This window comes from Odocoileus virginianus, chromosome 3 (assembly GCF_023699985.2).
Source record: "Odocoileus virginianus isolate 20LAN1187 ecotype Illinois chromosome 3, Ovbor_1.2, whole genome shotgun sequence".
Classification (NCBI taxonomy): domain Eukaryota; kingdom Metazoa; phylum Chordata; class Mammalia; order Artiodactyla; family Cervidae; genus Odocoileus; species Odocoileus virginianus.
The window spans coordinates 49,131,573-49,148,533 of record NC_069676.1 but is presented as its reverse complement, the minus strand read 5'-3'; the positions used below and the strand labels follow the sequence as shown (position 1 = coordinate 49,148,533).

Below are 16,961 nucleotides of genomic sequence, written 5' to 3'. Positions count from 1 at the left end.
CAAGCAGCCCTGGCCGGCTGAGCCACAGACCGCAGCCTCCTAGAGAGCACACCTTCCCCTCAAACGTTTATGTAAAAAGCCTCCCAAGTGTACTTGCTCCCCCCTCTCACTCGCCCTCAGCGGCCCCACAGGCCTGACTGGGCTGGACTCCAGGAACCTCTCTGGCTCCAGGGCCAGGAAACCGGGTGTGAAAGTGAGAGTAGGGCCTGACCCTGACACCTCCACCCCCAGGATCCGTCCCCCAGGGCCAGGGTTTACTCTCAGGTCAGGCCCTGAGTGGGCTGGAGGGGTGGAACCCTGACAGGGGAGGCAGCCTGCGGTGACCCCAGGGACCTCCTGGGAGGGTCTGGGGCTATAAATACTGACTCCATTTCTGTTTTTAAAATCTGGATTTAGGCTAAAAAGGCTGCTTCCTGGCTTTAGGGTTTAAAGCCACAACAGCTAAATATACGTTACTGTCTGTTTACTTCCCTCAAGAGTCCAACTTGGCATCTTCTCAGACCCCACCACCTGCCTCTCTCATACTCAGAGTCTGGCCTCTCGAGAATTACAGTGGCCCCGCCCCCCCAACCCCCAGCCTGGGCCAGCCTGTCTTCCCAGAAGGCTGGTGCCCCTGCTGCTGCTCCCTTCCTCTTCATCAGCTGCCGGCCTGGCCCCCCACGGCCTCACAGACATCCAGGGAAGCCTTGTCAGATTAAACAAATGAAAACAAAGGGTGCCCAGTTAAATGTGAATTTCATGTAAATTTTTTTTTAGTATAGTTAATCCCAGTTCTAACATTTGGGACCTACTTATGCTAAAATACTATTTGTTGTCTATTTGAAGTTAAAATTTAACTGGCCATCCTGTATTTTATCTGGAACCCCAATCTGGGAGAATAATGCAGCATTGAGAGAAACCTGTTCACCTAAACGGGAAACTGAGGCTGGATGGAAAGGCAGATGTGGTCACTGGAGCAGACAGGGCATGAATGTAGGAGCAAGCTGGGTTAGAATCTCCAATCTGCAGCTCAAAACAGGGCCTACGAGCAAGGAACTTCTCAGTCCCCTCATCTGTCAAATGGAAGGACTCAGACCTGCCCTGCAGAGCTGCGAGGAGATCCACCGACACAAGGCCCATCCAGCTTGCCTAGCGTGAGCTGGGGCAGCGTGCAGGCACGAGGGCAGCGATCACTGCTCTCACTTTACCTGATTCTCCACTAGCCAGGCCTCCAGAGCCACTGGGCAGTGGGGCTCTCAGTTCACTGAGTAAGGCCAGTGCCTGAGTCCTCCACCAGCCTCCATGTGAGCCCAGGGTTAGTTGCTCCAGAAGCTAGTGCTTATTAACAGGCATTATTTTAATTCTACCTTCTACCCCACCATGGGTCAAAAGAGACCATCATCTATCAATTTTCACCACTGCGTTTGGTGCCCTTCCTCTCTGCCAATCCTGTCCTGAGGCCTTTATGACACTACAGTGAGAGCTGTTGTTTCTGCACCGATGTTACAGTCAGTGAGACCGCAGCCCAGAGCGGGCGAGTCACTTGCTTGAGGACTTGCAGCTAAGTGGTGGTGCCAGGATTGGAACCCAGGCCGGCCGCCCTCCAATGCCTGTGCCCTTCAGTACTAATGACATTGTTCTCCCTCCATGCTCCGGACTGTTGGTTGTCATCCCCGAAGACTAGCATCACCTGAATCTCTATCATTGAAGGTCTTTGTTAACTTGTGGGAAAACCAAAGCCCTGCTCTGGAAGTGGGGGCAACAAAAACAAAAGAGAAGAGGTCCCACAGGTCCAGAGTGTGTTTCCTACTGGGAGTATCCACACCCACTTACATGGGTTCAGGGCAGTAAGGATAAGGCCCCAGGCCCCAATACTATGTGCTTTACCATATCATTTCACTAAATCCTCACAGTAACCCTTTGAGGTCTCTGTTCCCATTTTCTTGATTGAGGAAACTGAAGTTTAGAGAGATTAAGCAAATTGATCAAGGGCACAAAGATTGTAAGTGGCAGAGATAGGACCCGACCTATAGGTGTCCCTTCTGGGGCAACACTTGCAACCACTGCTCCCTACTTCTCCTGCAAGGATCTTTCTTTATTTATTCCCCTTTGGGCATCCCAGAGCCCCCATCCCTCAGCTACTCCCTAACCTGTCTTTATATCCTGGAATTAAGGGCTGTCTCAGACCAGCTGACGTATAGGTTGGAAGCCAGTCTCGGGGCACGGTGCTGTGGGATGCACCCCAGGACCCCAGGTCTCCTACTCCACACGTGTTGGCACAACTTACCACTGGCAGAGGCCAAGATCATGGCTTGTAGCATCTCTGTGTCGAACTGGTTGTTGGGCCAGGTGCCGGTCTCATCGCCATTTTGGGATCTGCGGAAAGAGTGGGCTGGTGAGCATATGCTCTCCCAAGCCACCCCACCCTGCCCCTCCTGTCCTCGCTCAGGACCCCCAGATCTAGTGTCCAACCCCAGCCCACGCCCAAGACCTGCCCCTTTCAGCAAGGTAGGAGGGAGCTCACACAATCTTTCAGAAGCCAGACCCCCACCTGCCAGTCCCCCAAACCAGCTTTCTATCTATGGTTTCAGACACCATGGCGCTTGGAGGGAGGGGGCAGGACGCACTGCAGCTTGCCTGCCCGCCCCGCTGTGAGGAAGCGGTGGCTCACAGGAAGGGAGAACAGATCCTCTCCAGAGAACAGTGGAGGGTGGGAAACAGGAGAGAACGTGCCAGAGCTAGAGAAAGGCCTGAGAGCCTAGAGGCAGAGGCTGGGAGGCCCACGAGACGCCGAGCCCAGGAGAGAGGCTGCTAAAACTCAACTCTGATATGCTTTGGTGGCTCACTCAGGCATCAGGATAAAATCCACCTGAGAACCAGCCCTTCCTATTCCCCAAGAACCACACTCCCAGCATTCTATCGTGAACCCTTTCTGAGTCCCCTTCCTGACTCCTCACTCTCTTACCAGCTCCTTTTGGTCAGATACTGCTTCCTAGAATGCAAGCTTCCTACCTCTGCCTTGGTAACGTGAAGCGAATAAGTTTGTCAGAGGGGACCCCTGAGCCCACCCAGGCTGGGTTAGGTGCCTCTGCCATGTTCCCACTCCAACTGGCTGCTCTGTGGCAGCTCTAGGCCCAGGGGGACTGCCATTGTCCCACCCCCTACTCCCCCCCTCCAATCTGCTCCACCCACAGACCCAGCTCCTTGAGCTTTGGGAACAGGGCTGTGCCTGTTTCCTACTGAAGCACCTAGTTAACAACTTTAGAAGCTCTAAACATTGAGAAAAACATGAGGTGATCCATTAGTTGTTAAAAACATTAACCTGACCATTACACGCCAGTCAGGATGGCTGCTATCCAAAAGTCTACAAGCAATAAATGCTGGAGAGGGTGTGGAGAAAAGGGAACCCTCTTACACTGTTGGTGGGAATGCAAATAGTACAGCCACTATGGAAAACAGTGTGGAGATTTCTTAAAAAGCTAGAAATAGAACTGCCATATGACCCAGCAATCCCACTTCTGGGCATACACACCGAGGAAACCAGATCTGAAAGAGACACGTGCACCCCAATGTTCATCGCAGCACTGTTTATAATAGCCAGGACATGGAAGCAACCTAGATGCCCATCAGCAGACGAATGGATGAAGAAGCTGTGGTACATATACACCATGGAATATTACTCAGCCATTAAAAAGAATTCATTTGAATCAGTTCTAATGAAATGGATGAAACTGGAGCCCATTATACAGAGCTTAGTAAGCCAGAAAGATAAAGACCATTACAGTATACTAACACATATATATGGAATTTAGAAAGATGGTAACGATAACCCTATATGCAAAACAGAAAAAGAGACTCAGATGTATAGGACAGACTTGTGGACTCTGGGAGAAGGCGAGGGTGGGATGTTTCAAGAGAACAGCATCGAAACATGTATATTATCTAGGGTGAAACAGATCACCAGCCCAGGTTGGGTGCATGAGACAAGTGCTCGGGCCTGGTGCACTGGGAAGACCCAGAGGGATCGGGTGGAGAGGGAGGTGGGAGGGGGGACCAGGATGGGGAATACATGTAAATCCATGGCTAATTCATTTCAATGTATGACAAAAACCACTGCAATGATGTAAAGTAATTAGCCTCCAACTAATAAAAATAAATGGAAAAAAAAAACAAAACATTAACCTGAACTTTAAGGAATGGTACTCCAACCTGGATTTTTTCCCATAGTAATTTTACTCCTATGCTTTAAGAGAATTTCCAAGGCTCAAATGATTTCCATTTTCGAAGGGAAGCGGAAGCAGCCTGACACACAGTCTATTAGTTGACCTCTGCACTCTCTGGAACACTGAAATTCCTCAATGAATGCTTGTTGCCTGAGAGCCCTACAGAGAAAGTTAGGTCACTAAGAGGTAAGAAGCATTTTGCACCAGGGGAGGGGCTGGAGGGCAGGCCCTGAAGGCATGCAAGTTGGGGTGGGGGAGGGACGGAGTGTAAAAGTGTGTATTTTGTCAAGGTGGCTGAGCAGAGTCAAGAACAGCTTTATGCTTTTTCCAAGGTCTGTCCTTGCTTATGGTTTCTCCTGATCTGGAATTCGCAACTCAGGCAGGTGGACGCAGTCTAAGGCCCAGATCAGCTGCTGTGTGGTGGCCTCTTTGCTGTCACAGCAAATGTATAGTTAGGGCTGGAGGAGAAAGCAGGAATGTCATATCTCCCTCTGCAGAGTGAGAAGAGCTAGAACTCTGGGTTCACTTATTCAACCAGTATTTATTGAGCAATTATTGTGTGCCAGACACAGGGCTGGGTGCTGGGTTTGTAGCTGTGAACACGACTGAAATAGCCCGGTGTTCAGTCTCCACTGACAGGCTGATAGTAAATAATTACACTATCACTGAATTGTAATTGTGAAAAGTGCCCCAGAGGCAGAGAGCAGGGGTGTAAGAGCGTCCTGACCTAATCGGGGTTAGGGAGCCAGTCAGTGCAGGCTTCCCCGAAGAGAAGACAGGGAATTTAAATCTGAAGAACCCATCCAGGTGATCTGGAGGAGAATGCCAGTCAAAGAAAAGTCAGAGGATAGAAAATGAACGCTCTGTAACTGCCGACGTAAAGACCGATTCAGGCAAGATCAGCAGTGAATACTCAAATATCACCCCAAGATCACTGACTAGTTACCAGCATTGTGAAAATACCTCTGTAACACAGAGATCTGGGGGTACTGCTTTAACCTGGTGAACAAACTGAGCATCACACTGACAGGAAATGATTCCCAGCACAAAGAGCAGTGTCCCCCACACAGTATTCTTACCAGACTGTGTAACCTGACCTCACTGTGAGAAAATGATCCCCGAACACAGGCTCTGGGACATTTTGAAAGACAAGGGGCCTGGAGTCTTTAAAACATGTCTATGTATGTGTACACACACACACACACACACCCTCCAAGGCAAGGGGCCTGGAGTCTTTAAAACATGTCTATGTATGTGTACGTACACACACACACACACACACACACACACACACACCCTCCAAAAGGCAAGGAGGCTGTTTTAGATTAAAGGAAATGAAAGAGAGATAGCAAGCCAATGCAATTTATGCTGCTTGATTGAATTCTGGCGTTTAAAAAAAAAAAAAAACAGGTTAAAAGGATATTTGGGGAACATTTATGAAAATCTGCTAGTGGACTGTGTATTATTGCATTAATGTTAAAGTCATTAAATGTGAGCATTCTTTTGTGGTTATGTACGAGAATGTTATTGTTGTCAGGAGAGAAATACTGAAGTATTTCAAATGTTTTTAGGTCTGCAACTCAAATGGTTCAGGGGGTGAGTGTGTGCATGTTGCAAGAGAGAAAAGAGAAAATAAATGTGCAAAATTTTAACGACTGATGTATCTAAGTTTAAAAGAGTATCTGGATATTCATCATACTATTCTTTCAACTTTAAGAGGTTTGAACCATTTCAAAGTAAAAAATTGAGCGATACAATAAAGTCAGCTAGGAGAAGGGTAGTGTTGGGAGAGCTTTCCAAGCAAAAGGAGTAAAATGCCCCAGCCTCTGAGGCTGGGCGGAGCTCAGCGAGCTCAGAGCCAGTGTGGCTGCTACGGGACGTGGTGGTGGGGCTACAAAGTGCACACTGGAGATTGTGTTCTTACCCTAAGAGCTCTGGGAAGTCTCTGAGGTGTATAAAAGGGGTTGTCAATTAAGTATTTAAAGATCACTGTTAAGATAGGTAAACTCCTTCAAATTGAATTTTTTATTAAAATATTTTAGTTTCTTTTACTGTTATCTTTCAGGTGTCTAAATCTCCAGTCTGTTGTACTGGTAATTTAGTTCTGTAATAGAATAGTTTGCTGCCAACTCTTTATGTTAAGTAATTTTTAAATATTTGTAATATTGTTGAGTGACTAATAAACTATTAAGTTACTAACATTAAAAAGAAGAAGATCACTGCTGCTCCCAAGAGAAGATCGAGGGATTAGGGGCACCTCTGGGAGGGCAGGAGCCCAGTGACGGAGCCTCAGCCACCTCTGTCTCCATGACAACCCAGGAGTCCTCACATGCAGGCAGACTGAGCTCTCTCTGGGCTCGCCTGGGGGTGCAGGGCTGAGGCAGGAGGGCTCCAGCTGAGACAAAGGGCCTAATGTGGATATAGTGGGGAGAGCAGATAGGGCAAGCAGCAGGGGGCTGTGGAGCAGACAACAGGGTCAGACACCAGGTTAGGAGGATACCCTGTGATGGTGGGTGATGGTGTTGAGGGAATGAAGGTGAGTGGAAAGGTGGGCCTGGAACCATGATGGACTGGGCGGGGCTGAGAGGAGGGTTCTTAGGAAGTGACTGGAGGCTGGAGGCCAAGCACATGGGCAGAGAGAGAGTTCTTGTTGAGCAGTTTATTGACAGCTTCTTATTTCTGGGTACTGGGCTGACTAAACTATATACATGTTGTCTATTTCAGCCCAAGAAACACCCACAGGCACTGGGCTGACTAAACTATATACATGTTGTCTATTTCAGCCCAAGAAACACCCACAGGCAAGTGTTATCATCCTTATTTCCCAGCAGATGAAACCGGGGCTCAGAGAGGTTGAGAGACTTTCCCAAAATCACACAGCTGGCAACAGGCAGCTGTTGTGAAATCACACAAACTGGCCTAATGTGACTCCAAAGCCTATGATCTTATACATAACAACATACTGGGCTTCGTCAGGGATGGGAACTCTTCCAGGATTTGGGGAACAGTGAAAAATAATAGTGAAGGAGACGGACTACATCTAACTGACCATTTTCCAAGTGTCAGTGCCTGTGACAGGCCCTAGGACTTAAGAGACGATATGATCTCGCCCTAAGGAGTTTGTATTCTGGTGTGCTGGGGGGCTGTGTGTGAGGAACAACCCCAGAGGCCAGGCTGTGATTAAAAGCTCCCTGCATCCTGCTCAAAACAAGGAGAAACATGGGGAAGTCACCCCTGACCTTAACCTGGGTTTACCTGTGTTCAATCTAAGTGCATGTGTATCTTTTTAATGTAGTAAAAGCCTGTCTGCACCAGATAAAATTTTTACCCATTAGAGAGGCTATTATGCAATAATTAAATGACTTATGAAGAACTTTTCTTATGACGTGGTACACAGAGAGAAAAAAAAAGGCTACAATACTGATGGACAGTATGACCTCAATTACTAACAAAAACAAACAAAACTAGTGAGAAATATACTACCTGACTGAGATTAAAATTTGCTGACATCCTGTGAACAAGTTTGTGATCAATTCGTCTAGATAATTAGATTTTAAAAAGCAGCAGTGGCAGAAACAAAAGAAGCAAGAGCAGAAAAACCAAGAGCAGCGGCTTGTGCATGCTAAACGCACCAAGAAAAAAGTTTGAAATGCATTTAAAAATATTAAGAGAGCTTAAGACATGAGACTCTCAACCAAATACAAAATGTGGACCTTAATTTGGATAAGCACACAAACAGGTTAACAGAGAGCAATATATAACTGGGGAAACCTGAATACAGACTAAATATTTGATGATATTATTACTATTAAATTATTTTTAGTGTTTATGAGTTTAAAAAAATGAATCATCTGTTAAAGATAGTGAAGACTGATGAAATATGATGGCTGTGATTTGTTTTAAAATAACTCGGTGGGAGGAGGGAGATGCGAGACAAGTCAGGGGGTTAGTTGAAGATGGAGAGTGAGGCCAGAGAGGCTCACTACACCAATGTCTCTCCTCTTGCATAGGTTTGAAATTTTCTGTATTAAAAAAGTTAGTGGTGGTTTCCCTGGGTTGTAAAATTATGAGTGATTTGAAAAACTGTTTTTTCCATTTCTCATGTTTCTATAATCAGCAAGGATTATGAGCAGAAAAAAGTAAGTTGCTATTGGTTTGTTTGTTGAATGGCTGCCCAAATGGAGGGAAAGACAGTGTCCCCCAGGGAAGGCAGGTCGGAAGGGGAAAGGCAGTGTGGTGCCATCAAAGGAGGACAGTGTAGGGACCGGGGGAAGCCACGCGGAGATTCTATTCTGGGCAGAGGCTGGGAACGGCAGCAGGGAGGGGCCTGGGGCATGGCTTGAGAAAGGAGAACTGGCTTGCTGGGCTCAGGCTTGAGACAACAGCTGTTGGGACCAGAAGCCAAGGAGTCAACCTGAGCATAGATGGTGGTGGTGAAGAGGAGCACCTGGAAGGCAAGGACTTCAGAAAACTCCCTTTTGTCCAGGCAACGTGACATAGCACTGGCTTGAACCTGAACCAGGTTTACTGCAGAACTCAACACTAGCCCTGCTCTGAACCTGGTGTGCCAGCAGCCGAGATGGGCCAGAACCAGGGTTCAGCTGAATGAGAGAAACCACCCTTCTTCATCCTCTCACTCCCATCGGCTCATCAGAATGGCAGCAGGGAAAAGCTCCCACCACTCTGTTGATCCTGACAGGGCTCACCACAGGGCCTTTGCAAACGCTCTTTCCTCCACCTGGAATGTTCTTCCCCTTTCTTTCGGCTGGTTGATTCTCAACCTCATTTCTTCCTGATGTCCTCCTGCCCCCTGACTAGGTCACATCCCTACTGTATACTCTCAAGACCTACTGTATACTCTTCATAGCACTTAGGATAGCTGGAATCTCACTTTTTTTTTTTTTTTGAGTAATTATTTGATTAATATTTGTCTCCCTCAACACACTATAAACTCCCTGAGGGCAGAGATTATGTCTATCTTATATCTCCTATACCTAAAAATGTTACTATTTACTGAATGAATGAAAGAGGGAAATCACAGTTGCTGAATCAGGCCCCTAACACTGATTTTGTCTGGGCCCCTGTTGCAGCTCAATCATAAGTGTTGATTCCTTCCCCTTCAAGCTACCCGAGGAAGGGAGAGTTCCTGAGCCTTCTCCTCCATCTCAAGAGCTCCCACGTCTACTCAGGTTACCATGTCTCTCATACAATGAAAAGGGACTTGAGGGTGGGATAGGCATCCAATCCAGAGGGCACATCCTAGTCCACTGCTGAGGTGCGCGAGGCAGCAGTGAGCTCTGCTTCAAGGCCAGTATACGGCCTGGGGTGGTGGAAGGTCAAGTAAACACAAACTGCCCTGTATTTCTCATCATCTCAGCTCAAACGTCACTTCCCTTCTTTATCCCCCTCCCTCATTATACTCACATAACTGTCTCAGAATTTACTGCAATTTGTAACTAGAAATGTTTTTAGTGTAATTTGTTGTCAATTTTCTGTCTTCCCTGCTGGCATGGAAGCCTGTGAGTACAGGGATCGTATCTACTTGTTCACTCTTATGTGCTAGTGTTTAGCACAGGGCCTGGCTCATAGTAGATGCTCAATAAATATTTGTTGAATAAATAAACACATGAATGAATAAATGAATAACCTAATGGATAACCTGCAGGAAGGCTGGCAAGGCCAGCAGGGAGAAAGGAGACAACTGGGGTCAAGAGGGGGGCAAGGGCAGTCCAAATCATCGGGTTTGCTACTTTCTAGGGGCCTCAGCCAGGAAGTGCCTGAGACCATGTTACCAGAGGCAGGATTCACAAGCCCAGGACCTGGAGTCTCCACCTTGCACCAAGGTGTCCTGGGCTCTGGTGGCAGTGAGGACTCAGCATCTGTAGCATCTGGACAGAATGTGGGCAGCAAGCGTCCAGCCAGCAAGGAGCTGCACAAGGCAGCCCAAGCTCTGCCCTCCCTCTGTCTTCTGGGCCTCTTGGACTCCACCAGGCTCCCGACTTCTAACAGGGAGGCCTGGCCCAGAGCCCACCCTGCTCTGCTCAGACCAACTGCAGGTCTTTTGCTGAAGTCCTCCCCCACTCCACCCCTGCCCCAGGGTGTTCCTGTCTTAGCAGGAATTCATACCAGATCGATCTGGGCAGCTGGGGCCGCCTGGATGGGAGGGTGTGCTACGGAGAGCAGGGATCAAAGGCTCTGTGTGTGTGAGGGGCAGCGGAGGGAGAGCGCCTGGGGGTACAGGCGCCTGTGTGTGCTGGCTTGCCCACGAGTTTTAAGAAATGACAGACAGGCAGAGGGACACAGAGTAGAAGTCAGGATAAAAGACCTAGAGATAAAGAAAGAGCAACAGAGAATGAGGCAGAAAGAGACAGAAAAGAGAGAGATACACAGAAACAAAGAAACACAGGCTGAGGACAGAGAGGAAAGCAAAAACAGTGAGAAAGAGACTGGAGACAGAAGACCACTAGGAAGCGATGAGAGGAGGAGAGACAGAAGAGAAGTCAGGGACAGTGAGAGGAAGGCAGAGACAGAGAGAACAGGAAAAGCAGAGACTGAGACTGAGGAGGAGTCACATTTATTCACTGATTCCACATTTATTGAGCACCTAGCCATAGCAGGCGCAGCGAAAGGCACAGGTCAGTGCAGGTGGACGCAAATGGTAGGGACCGAGATACAGCAACACAGACAGAAACTGAGACAGAGACGAGGAGAGAGGGAGAGGCAGACTAAGACAGGCTCTGAACTGAGGACGGTTAAGAGCGTCAGAGACCACAGGTCTGCAAGCAGAGAAGACCTGGGCGACCTGCCCCTCCAAGGCGGCTCTCCCTCCTCAGCCCCACCTCCAGCTGCCTGGCCTCCCTCGCCTCAGCCTCAGCTCCTTCTTGCAGGCTCTGGAGGAGCCTCTGACTACTGACACTTCCTCCTCTCCTCCTCCTGTCCCAGATTCCTCTGCCTGAACCCCAGTCAGGATGGAGGGCAGCCAAATCTGGGGCAGGGGGACAGAGCCAGACAGATAGGTATAAAAAGCCTCCTCTCCACCCAGAGACCAACCTTATGACCATGCTTCGCTCCCACAGAGCGCCGAAGATACAAGAAAAGGTTTGTGTGGTGGGGCTAAGGGAATGGGATGAACGTGTGTTTTCAAAACAGCCACAGTAGGAGCCTCTTCCTTCTGGGGTTTCTGCACCAGCCCCCAATACCCCAAAACCTCCCTGAAATCTGGAACTGAGGGAGGAAGCCATTTGTAGTGAAAGCTGAGCCCTCCCCTTCTCTCCCCCCATCTCCTCCCACGTCATCACTGAGAAAAATGCCGCAGAGAAGAGGGTGGGCTGGAGAGGCAGTCACCTACCCGCTGGTGCCGGGTCTCTGGGCCTGAGAGAATCGCCAATCCGTGTTGGGTGGGGCTTGCTGTGGAGAAAACAGAGGGAAAGAGGCTGAGTACCCAAAAGGGCCAAGATGAGGGTGGGGTGGGCTCGTTTTCAAAGATAAATTATACCCTCAGGTCTCAGAGGTCTGAGATCCCAGAGACAAAGAAGTAAAATGACATTTAGCCCATCACAGTGAACAAATCCAGGTTCCTTTCCTAAGCAAACTGCCCCTTCTTCCCTGCCCCCCAACTCAGAACTCCTGAGCTGAGGTTCAAGGGGAACTGGGGTGTGTGTGTGTGCGCGCGCAGAGAAGGGCCCTCAAAGTGGCAGGGGAGGCTTTTGGATGAGAATTCCACCAGCCCTAGAAAGAATTTCATTCAGCTCCTCAGCTGGGAACAAAGCGCCCTCTGCGGCAAGATGGCTGCTGTTCCTGGTAACCCTTTTCATGCCAGGCTGGGCCTTTACATATTCAGAAGGACACCTCCTTCAGACCCTCTCTCTCAAGGATCCCTTCCCACAGCTAAATACATTATTAACTTAGGAGTCACGCCAGACTGAGCCTTTGCAGGGCATCCAAGCCCCAGGACACCTCTCACCCCCAGAATTCTGTGCCAGACAATAGCTGTGACTAAGGAGGAGAGAACAAGGCTGCTCTGTCTGGGACGGAGAGAACTGCTGGGACGGAGCCCAGCAGAGATCAAGCTCCCACAGCCTCCAAGCAGAGCCAAGTCAATCTCCAGGGCTCCCAAGGCACAGATCTGTAGCCATCCCCCATCTGGATGAAGGTGTGGGACTTGAGCCAGCCACCTCACTTCCACGTTCCTCCCAGCCTTGCCAGAGGGTGTGTTATCCCATCACACACTCTCATGGAGCACTCCTAGAGCTGTTTCCTCGCCATTCTGGAGTGCTCTGGTAGTTAATTCTCACACTCACTCCCAGGAGAGGAGAGGAGAGGTGAGAGCATCTCCAATTACACTGGGGAGAAGGAAGACCCAGGGCTGCCAAATGACTCACTCTAAGTCTCACAGGTGGCAGTGATGTGAGGAAACTAGAAACTTAGCATCCCAAGTACCACAGGAGTCACCAGCACCATTCTGCAGGTGCCATGGGAAGGGCCCAGGGGTGCCCAGTGCTCAGTCACAGTATTCTTCGACACAGTAGAATCTACACTGAGATGCAGGAACCGTGACAGACTGGAGGACAGGATAGAGGAGAACTCACAGCCTACATAAGGACAGCAGGTGCAGGTTTGTTCAGTTAGGGCTGCTCAGGGATAAGGAGCCCCAGTAGGCTTTTCTCCACGAGCAACGCCCTAAAAGGGGAAAGAATGTCCACCTTTGCCTCATCCCAGCAGATGTAAATCGTCCTTCCTCTTCTCCACCTTTAGAAGCACCAAGTGACTGAAAGCACAGATTCTGGAGTTAAACAAATCTAGACTAGATCTTTGTCTATCACTTACCATGTGAACTTGAGCAAGTCACTTGACCTCTGTGAAACTCAGTTATAAGGGAGAGTGAGCAGTGTTAGTACCTACCCAACATAAGTGTGGGGAAGAGCAAAGGAGCTGCTTTGGTTCTTAGAGGAAATCCGTAGTAAGGTTCTCTCAATCAGCTATCAGAATTCCATGGTGGTGTTGCTCCAAAATATAAACGATTCGGTAGGGGCAGGGTGGAGTACAGACATATACATAGGTAGACCGCTGGGCCCACCGTGGGCACGACGGAGCCAAAAGCCTGTGTCCTAGTGGCCAGAACCCAGGTGCTCCAGGTTCCCACTTCCAGCCATAGGACAGGTTGGTGGCACCACAGAGGGCCAAGGCGGCCTGTCCTACAGAGGCCTGTTCCCTTGTCCCAGGCCAGCCCCACCGCCCCTTGAGCCACAGGGCAGTTTGGCCTTCCTGAGCGAGGCTTCTGGGCTGGAGGCCCCCACCAACCTCTGCTCAGGGTCTGGGCCCAGACCGACCCACCAGCCCATGGGTCACAGAGTCCCGCCAGCCCCGCACCTAGAGCGCCCACATGGCTGCAGCACTAGCGACTGGGGTGGCCAAGAGGCCTGCCAGGAGGCCACCGGTCAAGGCCAGGGCAGGGATAACCTGTATCTCCCTCAGGTTAAAACCTCTGAGGCTGGCAGCAAGGTGGAGGGAAGTTGTGAGTTGTGAGTTGCTGGGACAGCCCGCTGCAAGCAGCTGGCAGTTAAGGCGGTGTATGAGGACAAGGATGGCCAGGTGCGAGGGGCATGCGCAGGTGAGGTGTGGCGAGCCCGTGTGCTGTGCGTGGCACATGCGCCAACCACAGACGCATTAGTTTGATGTGGGAATAAAGAGGGTTGTCAATTACAGTGAAGTCACCGGTCAAGAGAGTGGGAAGAAACCTAAGAAAAAACCTCAAGACCAGCAGAGTGTGCCCGCATCAGAGCCTAGGAGGCTGGCTGCAGAAGAGGATCTGTGACTGCCTCTACCTGGACCCAGATCTGGTGGAAAACGCCAGAGTGATCGCCAGACCCCATGCTTTTCTGTCTGCCCTATCCTCTCTCCCCATCACCCACAGTCGCCATCAACTCCCCAGGCACAGCGCCCCATCCCTGCCTCGGCCACACCTCTGCTTCCGCACAATCCATCCAGACAGTCCCGACATTCGAGTCAAGCCCCACCAGAGGGAGCGGATGCCAAGTTCAAAGTCCCTGATGTGGGTGGGCGGTGTCTCCATTTCTGCCCCCAGGGGTAGCTTGGGAGCCCCTCACCTGGCTCCGCTCCCGCAGCGTGTTAGAGCGGGACCGGAAGGCGATGGGCTCCGGCGCTAAAGCTGAGGGCTGCTGAACGCTGAGGGGCCTTAGAAAAGTGAAGTCGCTGCCGTCGGAGGCTGGTGAAAAGCACGTCCTGTAGCAATGGCTGTGCGAGTCTGTGGGCCGCAGCGTCACCTCCATGTACTTGAGTGTGCCGTCTGAGCTCACCTGTAGGTTGGGGCTGGACTGCTTATAGAACTCCCGGGAGGGCGAGTCCTGGCGCCCGCAGCACTGACCCCCACCCCCATCCCCGTCCCCCCGAAGGCACTTAGCTGACAGAAAGGTGAAGGTGACTAAGGATAAGAGGCTGGTGGCCGCAAGAGCCACAATGAGGTAAAGGGTAAGGTCTGAGCGCTCAGGAGGGTGTGTGAGGAAGTCCCTGGATTTGGGCATTTCCTCAGGGTCCTCATCTTCCAGAACCAGCAGCACTGTGGCTGTGGAGGAGAGTGAAGGGTCACCATTGTCCCTCACCAGGACCACCACCTGCTGGGTGTCAGCATCATCCTCCAGTAAGGCCCGGGCTGTTCGCACCTCACCAGTGTGTGCAGACACCAGGAACAGCCCTGGGGCTGTGGAATGTGGCAACAGTGAATAGGAGAGCCAGGCATTGTGGCCTGCATCAGCATCTACGGCTGTCACCTTGGTGACCAAGGAGCCAGGAGGGGCAGAGCGAGGGAGACGCTGGGGGAGTGAGAATTCCCGACCCGGTCTAGGGTGCAGCACAGTTGGGGCATTATCATTCTGGTCCAGGACAAATACGTGGAGAGAGGTGTTGGCGTGCAACGGGGGGGAGCCAGAGTCTCGAACGCCCACCACAATCTGCAGCATCTGCAGCAGTTCGTAGTCGAAAGTACGCTGGGCAAAGATCCGCCCATCCTCGGGGTTGACATACACAAAGGAGGCGGCTGGGGAGCCCTGAATCTGGTTCCCTACAATAGAGTAGGTAAGACGGGCGTTATCCCCAGTGTCTGGATCGGAGGCAGCCACGGTGCAGAGAAGGGAGCCTGGAGGCCGGTTTTCTGGGATGTAAGCCGTGTAGAGCTGCTGGGTGAAGTAGGGTGCGTTGTCATTTACATCTGAAATGTTGAGCCTGATGGTGAGATGTGCATGCAAGGGAGGCGAGCCCTCATCATGGGCCAGCAGCTCAATGATATAGTGGGATGTAGCCTCACGGTCCAAAGGCTGGCTGGTTAGGAGTGAGTAGTGGTTCTCAGAAGGCTTAATCTGAAATGGCAGGTCTGGAGAGAGATCGAGGCTCACTTCACCATTTCTCCCCGAGTCTCGGTCCCGCACATTAAACAATCCCACTACTGTGCCCACTGGTGTGCTTTCCAGGACAGGGTTGACCAAAGAGGCCAGTAGTACCTCTGGGGCATTGTCATTGGCATCCCCCACATCCACTTGAATCACACAGTGGCCTTCCATGGCTGGTTGTCCCTGGTCACGGGCTCTTGCATGAATTTCATAGAAACTTGACTCCTCGAAGTCAATGGGACCCAACACATGGATTGCTCCACTGCTAGGGTCTAGGCCAAAGAGGTTCCGCACTGCCCCAGACGTATGGTCTCCAAAAGAATAGTCTAGTTGGCCATTAGTGCCCTCGTCTGGGTCAGTGGCATTGAGGCGGAGAAGCAATGTACCCACGGGTGCATTCTCCGGGAGTCCCACACGTAGAACTGAGGACTGGAAGGCTGGAGCATTATCGTTGATATCCAGCACAGTGACAGAGATAAGGGTGGTCCCTGAGCGGGCTGGGACGCCCCCATCCACAGCTGTGAGCACCAGCTGATGTCTTGCCTGGGTTTCACGGTCTAGCTGCTGCTCCAGCACCAGTTCTGGGAACAGCTTCCCATCTTTTAGGGTCTTCACATTCAGAGAAAAGTGGCTGCTGGGGCTTAGAGTATAGAAGCTCACAGTATTGGTGCCCACATCGGGATCCTGGGCACTATCCAGTGGGAACCGTGCCCCCAGTGCAGCTGACTCTGAGATGCGTATCTCTCGCTCAGGGGTGGCAAAGCTTGGAGAGTTGTCATTGAGATCCAGGATTTCCACCTCTACACGGATTAGTTCCAGGGGGTGTTCGGTCACCACCTGTACTGGCAGCAGGCAGCTGGTGCTGGCTGCACACAGGCTCTCTCGGTCAATTTTCTGATTCACTGCCAGAGCACCACTCATCAAGCTCAGGGAAAAATATTGCCCATTCTCCTCAGTGCCCAACCGCAGCCGGCGGCTCAACAGATCTGTCACCTTTAAGCCTAGATCCTGAGCAACGTTCCCCACCAGCGTCCCCGGCTCGGACTCCTCCACCACAGAGTAACGAAGCTGCCCAGACACCCAGCCCCAGCAGCACAAGGACAACATGCACAGCACTTGCCATTTCCCAGCGAGCTGTGGGGATGTCTTGGGCCCCATGACCCAGAAGTCCCTTCCTGGACACTGACTCTGAGCTGTCCTGTCGCCAAGGTAGACCCAGGGCTTGGAATGTAGCAGCTGAAATCTCTTATGTCTCCTTCCAGCCTCTTAAAAATTGCTCCGAGGCTTGTCTGCCTGCAGCAGTTCTTCTTAGTCACCAAATGGCGGGGGTGGGTTGAGGGGGAGGGGAATTGAATCT

General features: G+C 50.9%; 1 protein-coding gene across 24 annotated transcripts in view; it reads right to left on the bottom strand.

Annotated features, from left to right (window-relative positions):
- Positions 1 to 16,961, bottom strand: part of LOC110143238 (protocadherin gamma-C4) — a 180,480-nt gene that overhangs the window by 4,620 nt on the left and 158,899 nt on the right. For 19 of the 24 annotated variants that reach the window (XM_070465518.1, XM_070465516.1, XM_070465522.1 and 16 more), the window contains exons 2-3: positions 11,551 to 11,609; positions 2,267 to 2,355 (exon numbers count right to left, since the gene is read on the bottom strand). In XM_070465518.1, coding sequence (XP_070321619.1) covers positions 2,267 to 2,355; positions 11,551 to 11,609 — 148 coding nt within the window. Of the gene's footprint in view, positions 1 to 2,266; positions 2,356 to 11,550; positions 11,610 to 14,308; positions 16,953 to 16,961 lie in introns of those variants that run through there. The other 5 variants (XM_070465525.1, XM_070465526.1, XM_070465505.1 and 2 more) reach the window with 5 other exon arrangements.